The following is a 15059-nucleotide window of genomic DNA, read 5'->3' as shown; positions in this document are numbered from 1 at the left end:
GTCACTTTCATAGCGATTTTTCACCAACATAGTGGCGTAGTGCGAGTCCTATGGAGGTATTTATTATGTATTGGCCCTGTTACGTGTACTTTATAGTCGGTATTTCTTGTAAACACAACAACCGCCAAGGTCCCAACTTGCATGGCTTGGTGTAAAATGTGGAAAAACGTGACAAATTTTCTGAGTTTATTTGTGGTTTTCGGAAAACGCTGTCCAGTCCGGTTTGGGGCCGGGGACGGAAAACCTGTCCAACCTGTTCTGCATGTACGTACGCCCCCCTGGCAGGAAACGGGAGAATTACAAGTGTCACAATTCTACCACGAATCCCTTGAGTGATCGCTATAGACAGGTGACGCTATTGACTGTACTTGTTTAACTCCTAACCGCCAGGATTTAGGAACAGAGCGGCTAGTTACCAAGAAAGTATACTTCGACATCGACATCGGCGGCGAGAATGCAGGCCGTGTCATCATAGGGCTGTTCGGCGACATCACACCAAAGACGGTGGCGAACTTTGAACAGCTGACTACTCACGAGAAGGGTTTTGGTTACAGGGGTACTCCCTTCCATAGGGTCATCAAAGAGTTCATGATCCAAGGTGAGGATGAGGTAGAGGTATCATAGTGAAGTTTGAAGGTCTCTTGTTACAGTAGTAGTTCTTCAGGACTATTTTGTGAAAAAAAATGTTAGCAAGATTGTTTCTATAGGAAAATGTTGTGAAAATTGTTGTTAGCTTCTGTTTCAGTCTGTGCCCCACAACTTCTCGATGTTGGGCGCTTATACCAAGGAGCTCCTTGCTTATACTAGTAATTATATTGTTGGGCCTGATGACATGACAAGTGGAAGGGCTGCTAGAACATTGCTGGAAAATATAACGTTGCCCTTATCCAGTGTTCATATGTCAGAGAACTGTTGGCCCAAATATGGTTAGACTCCACTTTTTGAGAGCAATTTTCATATTGTGACTTTTTTGGACTTCATTCGAGCGATCGCTTTTGTTGTTTATATCCGGGGTATTCGACGGCTGGTGCCTACCAGGACGTCAGTAGATTGGATTAAAAATTGATAACGTTATTGAAATTAGCAGATCAAATTAGTGGTTAATGTGTAAATCAATAATCTTTTGCCAAACACCTAATTTTGCCTACCACTACGTCACAGTGACATCATCGCGATCGCTCGACTGATTTTTTTACCCATAATTCCCAGGTGGTGACATCACCAATGGCGATGGCACAGGTGGTAGGTCCATATATGGTAAACACTTCCAAGATGAGAACTTCATTCTGTCCCTCACAGAACCTGGACTAGTCGCTATGGCTAATGCAGGTACGTTACAAGGAAAAATTCTATATAAATATCTTGGTCTTTATTTGTTTTGTTGCATTTTAAATTTTACAACTGTATCCCAGCAAATGAAGACATTGGCTGGTTTGGAAAATGTTTGTATTTTTATTGCCATAGCCCTGCCAATCTGTTAGCATGCCACCGCCCCTAAAAAATCAGCCTTGTTGAAATAAAACATTTTACCGTAAATCACTGTAACACAGTTGTAATAAAGTCTGCGTTGGGTCAATATTTCGATTCCTGAATTTTTTCAAACATAGCTATTTTATTTCTTGACATTTTGTTTTGTTCATCAGTGTCTCAGTTTTTTTTTCATGTAGCTTGTTGTTTTTGCACGTTATTTGAGTTTATTTTGTATCTGTGTGGCGCAACTGCTAGAACGTTGGAATCAGAATCAGTAGGTCCCGAGTTCGATACTCGCCATGCCCCTGCCCCCATGACGGTGGAATGACGCCCACCGAGCCTCACGGCTAATCTGTCTAAAGGTGCCAAAAACACCTACGGATTTGGTGCTACCAGTGTGTCAACATCTGCACACTTGCCACTAAGACCCGTGATTGTTTGTTTTGTTTTTTTTGTATCTGTACTATTGTACTTATTTCTTCTTTTTTTTCTTGAATAAAAAAGTCTGCGTTTGTGACGTCCCTACAGGTAAGGACACCAACGATTCGCAGTTCTTCATCACCACCGTCCCCACGCCATGGCTGAGCGGTAAACATGTCGTGTTCGGGAAGGTGCTTGAGGGGATGGACGTGGTGACCATGATCGAGAACTGCCCAAAGGACGGGAACGATCATCCCATGAAAACGTGCGTGATCGCGGACTGCGGGGCACTAGAGCTGGACGAACCTTTCTCTGTGTGAACTGTGACTGTGTTGTATGTTGATTCGAATAAATACGTGGAACATGTGTCTCTAGCGTCTTTTCTGAAGATGTGGCGTAAGTGCGAACGGTTGGCTTGAGCAAGGAGGTTGAAAAAAAAAACGTTTTTGTAACCTTCTTGGTTTGAGGTTGTCCTTCCCCACATACGTTCTGTGTGTGAACTGAATTTATGTACAGGCATAGACAAGGCAGTACCATTCCGCCACAAGTAACAGAAATAACAAGAGTTCTTGAGAAATATTCAGAGTTTTTTTCTAAATGTTGTCAAAATGTCGTAGACATTACGTTTAACCAAATTGTGAACACATGTTACATCAAATTCCCATCACTTCCTTGTTAGGATTCATGGCATTTTTGCACCAATTGTCCAAATTAGGACCGCATTTTACATATAATTAGTATCTCCGTATCACGTTGGCTTTATACTTGGCCTTGATTACATGCAAATAAAGTCCTACCCTGAAAAACACTGGAATTGTAGAATTCCCTCATATACAAATTAAGCCCTAATTTGGATAATTTGAATCTCATATGTGTACATCTCTGTCTACGGTACTTGAATACGAAATATATGAAATACAAAATATCGTTACTTGTTCAGATATCGTCCATGGAATATTTTTGCACCCTTGTAGGTCAAGAGCAAGCCTCTAGAAATGAGGCCAAACCTATTCTACGTGTTCTTTACAAAATCAAGACCACATAATCTAATGTTCGGTACACCGTACTCTCTGTGTTCTGTCCTTTTGTTTAATTCCATCTTCCGGACCGCTTAGATTTCGCAATGAAAGCAACTTGTCTTGAAATAGTTGAACTGTAATTTCCAACACCAAAATTGGTCTCACCCAAATTTTCGACTGCACAGCATCAGTCTTTGTCAAGGAATGAACAATCCACTGCTGTTGTGACGTCACGTTATGTAGATGGAACACGTGACTCAGTAAGCAGTGGTTTCCCAACATATACACATAGAATCAGCAACTCAGAAGTTTCCCAGCATATACACACAGAATCGCCGGGTTCATTCACTTTCACTAGACAAAGTTGGAATTTTGGACACAGAATCAGACTTTTTCGCCAGAGGGATTAAAGAAGCTATCTACATCCTGGCTCTACAACCATCCCTGAACAGAGACGGTGGGCGCCATAGACTTCCTGCAACCTATAATCCACTGCTTGAGTCCAATTTTGGTGTTGGAAATTACAGTTCAACTATTTCAAGAATGACTTCTACCAACACAGATGAACTTTCAAGTTAATTGCCAAAGTTTTATTTTCGTTTGGAGTTCCCAGAGGATGTCATCCATATAATCAAATCAGCCTAAACAGTTGATTTGTACATTAAGAAATGCCATCTCTTCTTTAGATTCCACCCGAATGTCCTTTAATACCCGCCTCACATTATATACGATCTTCGGACGTACTTCGCGATCGCAGGAAGGTCGTCTGATTTTAAGATCTTAAGAAGGTCTTGCGTATTTTTCGCCCAAAACCTGTTCCCCTCACATATAAGCGAGTCTCGTGCGATCGACGGTGAATAAATCTATGATATTGAACCTCCCATGACCTCTTGCACGCGAACAAGGGAACACAAAACGTTCCTCAAAAAAGGCAAGAGATCAATAAATGTTGCTTATTTTGTTGTCGGAATCTTTTTAACCAATGAATGGAATGCGCGGGCATAATAGAGATGACACAAGAAAGGAAAGTGTGTCACAAAGCCAGCCTACATACTGCCACAGGGGCCACAATGTTAGAATTACCCTCACATTCCCAGAAATTCAATATTTGTAAACAAACGGAAGTCGGGTGAACGTCGTCCGAACGTCGCCCGACTAACGGGCGTTCGCCATCCGATTTGCGTTCGATGATTAATAACTATGTCTGTGCTCGCCTATCGGTCTTCAATCGTTGAATTGACGCAATACTATTGACCGATACCCTTGCGAGGTACGCACGATTTGAACGCACGATCTGCGACTCGGTAACGATCTCTGCGATCTCGGAGATCTCCTGCGACTTGTCGCTTATGTTAAGAACATGTTTCGCTGCACCGCGACCGTCGTAAGACTCCTGAAAATTGCCGGCGATCCCTAAAAATCGCAAAATGATCGTGAGAACACCGGACGTCTTACTCACGAAAATGTCATTTCGGGCTCGTAAACTAGTCTTCCGATCGAATCGAAACCACAGTATCACCGCAAAACCCAACTTTTGAAGAGAAGTTAACAGATACAGAGAGAGTTGGTCTAACAAACTAGTACACAATCAAGGTTGACTAAACTTAGCCAATCAGGTAAGCCGGTTGGGCACTCACACCACCCACCCAATCAGGGATTACCTAACCTGCTAATCTAAGCTCCGCCTCCATATGGTCTAGTCTATACCTAATTACCTCATATGTCAACGCACACGGTCAAGACCCAGTTTTCCAGTCGCCCGATGAATGAAATTTCACCCGACTTAGACAGCTGATTGCTTCACAACGCAAGATGGCAGTAAGTGTTGGACGTGTTTGCTATCTGTTCTCCATTTCTGTGTCTTTTTTTACAACGAGTTTGATTTGTTTTATGATCAAACTTTGAACGCAGTCAAATTTAGGAAAATGGCAGCACCGGAAAGAGTTCAAATTTCGGCGATTTTTAGATTGGGTACATCTGCACTTCGCACTCAGATCCGTATATTCATTTGATGGTGCGTCAGAACTGTTGTTTTTTTAATAACCTTCGTCTGTATCCCATGTAAAAATCCTGTTGGTTTGAAATAAGGGTAGATACGTAAATCAAAGTAACTTTCATAGCGATTTTTCACCAACATACTGGCGTAGTGCGAGTCCTATGGAGGTATTTATTATGGATTGGCCCTGTTATTTGTGCTTTATCGTCGATATTTCTTGAAAACACAACAACCGCCAAGGTCCAAACATGCATGGCTTGGTGTAAAATGTGGATAAACGTGACAAATTTTGTGATTTACAGTTTATTTGTGGTTTTCGAAAAATCCTGTCAAGTTCGGTTTGGGGGCAGGGGCGGAAAACCTGTCCGACCTGTTTGCATCTACTTACGCCCTCTGGCAGGAAATAACAGAATTACAAGTGGTACAGTGTGTTTCCATAATTCAATGTGTTGACATATGTACATGTATATAGTCTGATATAAGGACCGAGTGAGTGAGTGAGTGAGTGAGTGAGTGAGTGAGTGAGTGAGTGAGTGAGTGAGTGAGTGAGTGAGTGAGTGAGTGAGTGAGTGAGTGAGTGAGTGAGTGAGCGAGAAAAATAATAATACAGCAAAACCAAATTGCGGCTAAGCCACAGAACGTGTATAAAAACAGAATGTGTGTAAAAAACAACAAGTTTCTAATCATTGCTCGCACGTGTAGGTTGTCTTGTTCAACCTTGCTAATGTAACCAATGTTTAATGTATTGACAATAATGATCAAAGAATTACACTTTTAGAAAGGTCATACATGTAGAATGAAATGCATAAAGAGATAATGAAAATATGATAGCCCACGTTCCCGTACTATTCATGTTAAAAACATTCCCAATATTCATCTTTCTCGAAATAAGGCCACAGCAAGTAAATTTTATGGATGACATCAGCGCGCGCATTAATTTTCGCCTGATTTCAGAATAAAAACAAGATTTTCAACATGACGGTCAACATGACGATTAAGTACCAATTTGTGCGAAAGGGTGTGATTTCCGGACGTTTCTATGTTTGTATACATCCGGATGGGGAACAATTCCGGATATATCCAGACAATATCCGGACAAAATCTAACATGACTCCCCCACGTTTTCGGATAATTTCAGGAGTCCGGAACGGGACCATTTAAATCTTGTCTCATATCCGGATTTCCAGTAATGGAACGTTTCGGACTCTTTGGAGGCAATACACGTTCCGAATATTTCGTATATATCCGGATGATTTCAGGAGTCCGGAACGGGACCAAATAATTACGTCGCATATCCGGATTCCAAGTAATAGAACGTTCTCGGACTCTTTGAAGACAAAACACATTCCTAATATTTCATGTTCTCTGATCGCGTCCAGAACTATTACGTCCCGGAAAGATCGCATATGCTGAGCATTTCCGGAGTCAAGAATGGGACCGTATTATCATGTCTCATATCCGGATTCCAAATTATGGAACGTTCTCGGACTCTTTGGAGACAAAGCGCGTTCCTAATATTTAATATTTTCTGAGCGCGTTCGGGGCTATTACGCCCCGGAAAGGTTGCATATACTTAAGATATACTGAAACATCATAGGAACCATACTGCACCTTATTTCAGAATATCCAGTAACTTTACGATGCTAAATACCTAATATTTAACGTTTCCTGTCTGTTTTCACCCCGAAAATGCTAACTCGGTAAAGCTACATTTTGTGAAAGCTTTTCACTTTCCTGTATAAATCAGATGACACAAGTATCACAACAAAATCATTATTTGGAGGAACAGATCATGTTAAAGTCAAGGGGCAAATCAATATGCATTTGTCTTACCAAGGAAGTTACAGGTCACTACAACCTCATTGGTGTTCACAAAAAGTGAAGCTCGAACGAAGCCAAAGTTAAACAGTTCACTGTCAGATCCAGTAATATCAAGCCCAAGTCAATCACATTATAACAAAATAGATCCGTTTAAATGCACAATATGAAATGTACAGTATCCGAAACAAGTCTAACGTTATATACCATACAATCAATATTCGTAGGATAAAAATGTCATTACGAAATTAGTGTGTACGACAGTCCATTTTCAAGTCTAAAGTAAGTCCGTGTCGTGTTGACTGTGGAATCATCGTCCGGGGCGCCCTCTTCTGCGTCTTTGTGGCAGCTGTGGACGATCATTGGCGACGGAAGATGCTCTGACGGGACCCCACAGCATCGACGGCACATCTCGAGGACAGTCCGCTCCATTGCACAGTCCAGGCGGTGTCCGTCTTCAGAGTAGACGTGTGAGTAGAAACGGTTCTGGCAGGATACGACGGCACCGGGCACAGACTGTCGTAAGTGTTACCAGGAGGCAGGCCTCGGTCGTCGGCATGGCAGGACAGGTGATTGGGAAACAGACGCTCAGCGGCTGGAATGGAAAAAAAAAACGGCTAGTAACTGCCCCGAACCCAAGAACGGTACATGTAAAATTATTCAAACAACACGGCCATAACAATCACAGCAGGACAAGACGGGGGACAAAGGCAGGAATCTGGAGTCGGCTATCGCAGGCCACACAGATGGCACAGATAAGGACCCCCAAACAACGAATGGAATTTAAATATGCACACAATCACATTCTTGGTTCTATTAAAGATTTAGCCAGCCAAAACAACAGGACAGGAAAGTTTAGAAGCAACCGTTACGGCGCGGCACTTACAGCACAAAATAATATGAAAATTTAACTAACTATGGAACGGGCAATTTGTAAACAAGCCGGGGATGGCACGCGGGGGTTCCAGCTGAAAGAGAAGTGATCTATCATACAACAAACTTTGCAAAGAGATCACACTACTAATTATTAAATACACAAAACACTAGGAAGGGATAACAGACATAATTTGCTGACAGACATATACGGAACTAAGAACGGTAACTGCTATATGTATACAATCTATGTACTAGAGAGTTAACACTACTCACTTCTGGGTCCGGCAGCGGCTAGCGGCGAACGGCAACTGACTTACTGAGGTTCAAATCTAGTTTCAAATCCAACTGCTGTCACCAGCTGGTCTACTATTGGTTTAGTCAAGTCATGTGACTTCCTAATATAGTCTTGTTACATAAGGACTCCTCCAGATGGTTCCAAGGAAGTTAGTGTCATCCATCATGCCTGTTTCACAGAAACACATGGCATTGTGCAGTATTTTTGTGAATGAATGAATGAATGCATCATGTACTTACTTGTTTCACAGTTGTACACAGCAGCAAACGCTGTGGCGCGGTGTAGGCTGTTATCTGCAGCGACTGCTACAAACACGCACGGCACGGTCCTGCTGCCCCAGTAGGCGCTGTGACCGCTGACATGCCAACGTACTGGTCTGCTCGGCACTTTGCACAGCTTGCATATACGTTTTACGAGTGAAGGTGCATCATGATATTGTCCGGATATGGACCATTCCCACACAGTAACGCTAGTATTCAATATCATGAGTGACTTTTTGTCATGATATTGTCCGGATATGGACCTATCCCAAACTGCACCGCTGGTGTGGAGTGTTTTGAGTGAATTTTGTTCAAGATATTGTCCGGATATGGACCTATCCCAAACTGCACCGCTGGTGTGGAGTGTTTTGACTGAACTTTGTTCAGGATATTGTCCGGATATGGACCTATCCCAAACTGCACCGCTGGTGTGGAGTGTTTTGACTGAACTTTGTTCAGGATATTGTCCGGATATGGACCTATCTCAAATTGCACCGCTGGTGTGGAGTGTTTTGACTGAACTTTGTTCAAGATATTGTCCGGATATGGACCTATCCCAAACTGCACCGCTGGGGTGGAGTGTTTTGAGTGAATTTTGTTCAATATATTGTCCGGATATGGACCTATCCCAAACTGCACCGCTGGTGTGGAGTGTTTTGAGTGAATTTTGTTCAAGATATTGTCCGGATATGGACCTATCCCAAACTGCACCGCTGGTGTGGAGTGTTTTGAGTGAATTTTGTTCAATATATTGTCCGGATATGGACCTATCCCAAACTGCACCGCTGGTGTGGAGTGTTTTGAGTGAATTTTGTTCAAGATATTGTCCGGATATGCAAAGAAACAATAATACTTGACTCATAATTGTTACCACCGCAAAGATTGTTTTCTGTGTCATTTGATTGTGAATGACAGTGTCAGTATATTTGCCCATGTATATGGAAGCTTAAGCTTCAATTACCAGAAAATTAAAGAGTAAACATACATTTACATCGGGCATACTCGTTGTACAATAAAAAACACGCACACACAGAAGCAAAAACGTTAATGACGTGTATTTGACAAGATAGGAAACCTTTTTAGGATACCCAACAAAACAATCTCAGATTCATGTATGACTAGAAAAGTAATTTGTTAACCATTAAGTTGTCCGAAAACTGATCTCTGGAATGTTTCTGTTTTGGATATGTGTCGTAAATGGAACGGAATATGAATTTGGAAGGAGCGAAAATTTCGGCAAAAAAATGCAGTCTTATTTGTTCAAATGCGCAATATAACAATCACCGATTCACAATTCACGTATACATATAGAATAACTTTATCGGAAACGGTCAGAATATGTAATCTCCGAATCTGTCCTAAAACTAATCCATGGAATATCTGTTGAGGATATGTCTCGTTAATGGAAAGAAAAGAAAATAGTATGAATTCAAAAACGTGAAAAGACCCTGACACGTATTCAGAAGAACGGCAAATTCTATCCGTCCGGGCATGTGCCGAATTTCCTGACTCATGATATTCGAATTCTGAGACATAATGAATATAAAAATGTCATCTGACAATGGCCCAGAAATGATGCATATCATGCTTCGTGCAAACTCCTAATTTGTCCGGGTATTCCTTATCGAAATATATGGACCTAGGATATGTAAAGAATGTAGAGCATGTCACGTATTCGGAGGCAAAAAACGTCAATGGCGCGTATCTTGAAAAACAGGAAAGTCTTATTTGTCCGGATACACAACAAGACAATTCCTGACTCATGATATTTCCAGATATGGGAAATATTGAACATCGTGTCCGGACACAGTCCGAATATTCAACATGTCCAAAAATATGTCAACTCCGACTTTGTCCGGACATCACACCCTTTCGCACAGTGATATATATATATGCATGCAAGTGCAGCGAGACACCACCTTAACTTTACCTTTCTTTTATGAAGGAAGAAAACATGCGGACCCTCCTCCTCTTGTGCGCCCTGGCGGCGGCCACCCTGGCCCTGACGCCCGACGAAATCCAGCAGTTCAAGGCACGGGATGTTACTGAGCAGAACACCGGCCTGAAGGGGAGCGTCACCGTCACCACGGCAACGGACACCATTACTAGTTTCTACCAAACTAGTTTCACTTTTACCACACCAGTACGTGTCTTAAATACAGAAATGAATGCCTTGCTGGCTCTGATACCATGTTTTGTCCCCCTAATTCTTTTTACAAGTTGTGATAACTTTATGGTGCCTATTTTTGAAAATGTAGCCATCTTGTTGTTGTTTGTTTCACCCATCTTGTTTTGTTTCGCCCTATCGCACTATTTTTGCAGTCTTCAGATGATGTCATCCATAAAATTGAATTGCTGTGGCCGAAAGATGACACACAAAAAACCTCCTAACATCTCGGTGCCGAGGTAGGGTAACGCTAACCACAGGGTTAAACATATCGTAATCCTAAGTTACTTATTTCATCCTCAACCTAAGGCTGCAGGGAAGGAGCCGCTGGTTACCAAGAAAGTCTACTTCGACATCGAGATCGGCGGCCAGGAGGCAGGCCGTGTCGTCATGGGGCTGTTCGGCGAAATCGCGCCTAAGACGGTGGCGAACTTTGAACAGCTGACGACTCACGAGCCGGGTTACAAGGGTAGTGTCTTCCATAGGATCATCAAAGACTTCATGATCCAAGGTGAGGATGAGGTATCATAGTGAAGTTTGAAGGTCTCTTGTAGTAGTTCTTCAGAACTATTTTGTAAAAAAAATGTTAGCAAGATTATTTTTATAAGGAAATGTGGTTAAAAGTTTGTTAGCTAATGTCCTAACCTTTCGCTTTTGGGGACTTTTAATTGTTGGGCCTGACAAATCACAAGTAGAAGGGCTGGTAGAACATTACTGGAAAAGATAAAGTTGCCCATACATTAGAACAAGGAGGTCAACCTCACTGATCGGAGGATGCATGCATCGGGCCCGGCGCCATATCTCCACATCTATAATGCCCTGGGCCATACATAGGTGCAAGTACTTCAGCAGGGGACTAGTCCAGTGGTGTAGTTTGTTTAGCGCCCATAGTCTTCCTCTTAGAAAGAATTATTAGATTATTAGATTTTGAACCCCCTAGCGGCTTCCCTTGGTACTGCAGCGCAACTTCCGGTGTTGCTATCTTGTGTTCTGAACAAGCTATGGTCACGATTTTTCGGTGTTAGATAGCTATTGATCTTAGGAATTAGTGACATACGTTTTGGCCCCCTAGCGGCTAGTTTGGGGATGGCAGGGGCATTTTTGTCAAAATCTTCTGAAGAGGATAACTCAAGAAGGGAACAGCTGATTTTCATGATTTTTGGTATGTAGGTTGTACGTTTTTTCTATGCATCTTTATGGACCCAGAATATGGTTAGACTCCCCTTTTTGAGAGCAATTTTCATATCATGACTTTTATTTGAACTTTTTTTTACCCATAATCCCCAAGGTGGTGACATCACCAAAGAGGATGGGACAGGTGGTATGTCCATATATGGTGAAAAAATCGCAGATGAGAACGTCATGCTGCCCCTCACAGAACCTGGGCTGCTCGGATTGACTAATGCAGGTACGTTACAAAGAACTTCATTTTATATAATTGTCTTGGTCTTTGTTTTGTTGCATTTTAAACTTTACAAGTGTATCGCAGCAAATGAATCAGCTAGTTTGGAAAATGTTTGTATTTTTTTAGCCATATGTTAGGATTCCCCCCCCCCCCCAATCAGTCTTGTTGAAATAAAGCGTTTTACAGTAAATCACGGATGTACTAATAAGCCTTTTCACACTAGTTACCACGCATGCGCGGGTGAAAGGAACTTTGGGTAATATGTCAAAGTTGATGGCCTTCAGACGTCAACTGTCTCGTCTCTGCCATTGTTTCGATTTGTGTAACAATGTCCGGAACGTAATGGCGCCCTTCAACTTTGACATATTACCCAGAGTTCCTTTCACCCACGCATGCGTGGTAACTAGTTTGAAATGCTTTATTCTATAGTCTGCGTTTGTGACGTCCCTACAGGTAAGGACACCAACGATTCGCAGTTCTTCATCACCACCGTCCCCACGTCGTGGCTGAACGGTCGCCATGTCGTGTTCGGGAAGGTGCTTGAGGGGATGGACGTGGTGCACAAGATCGAGAACAGTCCAGTGGTCGGAAATCGTCCCGAGAAAGCGTGCGTGATCGCGGACTGTGGGACAATAGTGGTGGACATACCGTTCTCTATCGAGTGAACTATACACCTTTCTCACGCGGCGGCCATGATAGATCTAAAACGAGTTCAATGTGGCAAACAAAAGGCTGTCCATCATAATTAGCAGTTCGACCAATGGTAGCCTGCCAATTAGGAAATCGACCAATAAGTGAATGACTGCAAATTCGTTAAAAATTTGCATTATTATGTTTTAATTTTGCATCTCTTAAGGGACTATGGGGTCAGTCTACACTACTCTAAATTGCTACATCTTTCGGTGCATAACACTTCTTGTGATATTTATTATTCTATCTTATATCATGAAAATTTGTGTGGTTTGGGGGAAAACTAAATGGGACCTGATTTTAGAAATAAGTTTTGTCTGTTTGCCTCATTGACCTCTTCTTCGATCTATCATGGCCGCCGCGTGAGAAAGGTGTATAGGGGTGGGTGCCGGTACGGTGTACCGGTACAAAACCGGTTTTCTTCTTGGACCGGTTCGGTGGCAGGCTTTCACGTGTGTTGAGACTTGTTGGTTCTAGAAAATAGCAAGAGCTAAGTAGAGGATCGCCCATTGACAAACAATATTAAACACTGCCGCAGTGGCCAATTATACTAATCTGCCGGCTAAACTAATTCCCCAGCTTATGTTACTGTTTTATGCCACGGAGGAATCTGCTTGGAGATTAAGCTTAACAGACTAACTCTAGATCTGCGGGCAAATTTTTCAATCATTGGTTGCTATTCTTCACTTTCACAGTAACCTGGTTTTGCCTTGGAGATACATGTATCATGACAAGAAAGTTTCACTTGTAGATATTAATAACGTAAATAATCTATTTTTGGTAGATACTTCAATTATGCTACGTTCTTGTGTAATTGATGAAAATTTGTAATATTAAGACTTTTTCAATAAAGGTATAACGGGTGATTCTCCTTGCAAGAAGTGTGTTTTAACAATTAAAATTGTGTGCGGGACAAGTTATTGTTAAGTTATGAGTTAATGTTACACTTATTTTGTTTTTGGTTTGTCTAAAATAGCAAAAATTGTACCAGAAAACGAATGTTAATGTTGTATAAGCCAAAGAACAAACGTAAAAGAACATAAATGAGGAATCTAATGTTCGGTACACCAAACTCTCTGTGTTCTGTCGTTTGTTCAATTCAACCTTCGCTTGGATTTTGTTTTGCCAAGGATGTTCCCAGAGGATGTCATCCATATAATCAACATTGCCTAAACAGTAAACTTGTACATTAAGAAATATGTTGATGTTTGGTTTGGTTTTAACTAGGATCTCCATTAGTGACTGATACGTCACTATTTCTGGAGTACTGGTGAATGGTACTCATTTTCACCTGAGTGAAGTGAGGAAAGTTGCACACGTTCGGTGATCTGTGTCGAACTCAGGACCTCTTGGGCCTGAGGCAAACGCGCAACACGATCTCACGTCAGCTTCCGTATACACATGTAAAAGAAAGGGCATAGGTGTATTTAAAGGTCTTAAACACCCGAAAACAATGTAGACGAGTCACGCCTTAAAGATTATGCAAGCACAAATTGTGCCAAGATGAACTTTGCACTCGCGTGTTATCTATCAATCCGCGGCGCATGCGCAAGAATATTTGGCCAAGAAGAGTCCACAACAACAGAGTCAATAACCTCCCCAACTGACGGTCTGACGGAACAGCCAACACTCACTCGTCCGTGCTTCAGATCTTGTCTTTCTTTACAGTTTCATACAATTCCAGGTAAGCTTCTTTCTTTAGTTCAAGATCTCAAGGTCAGCATGGGTTTTTCCGTAACTCGTAGACAGTCTATTTATTTTGATGTCCTGTAATTCGTAGGGAAAAGTCATGTTGTCCATCGTCTTCGTAGCAAAATTTGCGTTACTGCCTTGATTGAAGGTACTAGGTTGGTTCTGAATTCAGCGTAAAACGTTGTCGTTGTACCCCCCCCCCCCATGTAGACCCTCATTTCCTTGTAAACTTGAAATGTTTGAAACCATAGTATCATTGCGAAACCCAGCTTGAGATTTAAAGAGAAGGGAAAATCGGGGAAGTTTAGAGTGCCACGTACGAAGCACGTCTCATTTTTGGGTTATCTTTCGACCCTTGATCAGCCATTGTTTTGTTATTGACTGACGACACGATGTGGTGTGATCTCCGAGCAGATGTGAGGAGGAAAGATCATAGCATTTTCCAATGTCCAATTTTCTAACGATGCAACTAACTGGACATGTGCTAGGGAATATCAAAAAGCCATACATTTTTGCGATGGAGAATAAGTTAGGAGCCTCATTAAGAAATGAGTAATACACAACTCAAATTTTGAGACTTAAAATACAGTATGAAGCCTTTAATCAATATCCACCAAATTTCAAATCATTGTAACCATTACGTTTCAGTACTTACGTTAAAGTATGACTTAGAAGACAACAAAATACTAAGAATGTAAAAAAGTTATTTATCTCTGAAATTCGTTGAACAATATTCCGAAGCCCGCGGTGCCGCACCGGTGCCCCCAATGCAGTGAGATACCAATTTTGTAGCCAGACTGGTTCGTGCAAGTTCTGACTGGATTTATTCCAACTTTGCGTCCTTGGAACAGGGCCGATATTTTTCTTCTCTCCTGTATTTGTGAACGCCCTTGAGACGGTATTTGTCAGAAAAACATGTGATGTCACAAGTCAGTACCAGATCCAGCTGTT

At 41.9% G+C, this 15059-nt stretch overlaps 3 protein-coding genes across 5 annotated transcripts in view; all 3 read left to right on the top strand.

The window, feature by feature from the left end:
- The first annotated feature begins 258 nt into the window (after positions 1–258).
- LOC118418592 (peptidyl-prolyl cis-trans isomerase B-like) lies at positions 259–2258 on the top strand. Its single transcript, XM_035824586.1, has 3 exons — positions 259–598; positions 1210–1329; positions 1999–2258. Exons 1-3 carry the CDS (start codon positions 589–591, stop codon positions 2208–2210), a joined length of 342 nt encoding a protein of 113 aa, XP_035680479.1. The 5' UTR covers positions 259–588; the 3' UTR covers positions 2211–2258.
- An 8264-nt stretch (positions 2259–10522) lies between these two features.
- LOC118418229 (peptidyl-prolyl cis-trans isomerase B-like) lies at positions 10523–12391 on the top strand. Its single transcript, XM_035824071.1, has 4 exons — positions 10523–10552; positions 10631–10832; positions 11610–11729; positions 12180–12391. The coding sequence occupies exons 1-4, from the start codon at positions 10523–10525 to the stop codon at positions 12389–12391; spliced, it is 564 nt and encodes a 187-aa protein (XP_035679964.1).
- Positions 12392–13904: 1513 nt separating this feature from the next.
- LOC118418006 overlaps positions 13905–15059 on the top strand; it is a 4688-nt gene continuing 3533 nt past the window's right edge. For all 3 annotated transcript variants that reach the window (XM_035823799.1, XM_035823798.1, XM_035823797.1), the window contains exon 1: positions 13905–14100. In XM_035823799.1, coding sequence (XP_035679692.1) covers positions 13920–14100 — 181 coding nt within the window. In that variant the 5' untranslated portion in view covers positions 13905–13919. The remainder of the gene's footprint in view (positions 14101–15059) is intronic.

The sequence above is a fragment of the Branchiostoma floridae genome, chromosome 6, assembly GCF_000003815.2.
Source record: "Branchiostoma floridae strain S238N-H82 chromosome 6, Bfl_VNyyK, whole genome shotgun sequence".
NCBI classification, from domain to species: Eukaryota; Metazoa; Chordata; class Leptocardii; order Amphioxiformes; family Branchiostomatidae; genus Branchiostoma; species Branchiostoma floridae.
The sequence above is the reverse complement of the archived record's forward strand: the minus strand, read 5'-3'. Positions and strand labels throughout refer to the sequence as shown.

Coding starts and splice junctions, on each gene's coding strand:
- LOC118418229 (XM_035824071.1), top strand. CDS start 10,523: ATGACACACAAAAAACCTCCTAACATCTCG. Junction 10,553..10,630: donor AAAAACCTCCTAACATCTCG/GTGCCGAGGTAG, acceptor CCTCAACCTAAG/GCTGCAGGGAAGGAGCCGCT. Junction 10,833..11,609: donor CAAAGACTTCATGATCCAAG/GTGAGGATGAGG, acceptor ATAATCCCCAAG/GTGGTGACATCACCAAAGAG.
- LOC118418592 (XM_035824586.1), top strand. Junction 1,330..1,998: donor AGTCGCTATGGCTAATGCAG/GTACGTTACAAG, acceptor ACGTCCCTACAG/GTAAGGACACCAACGATTCG.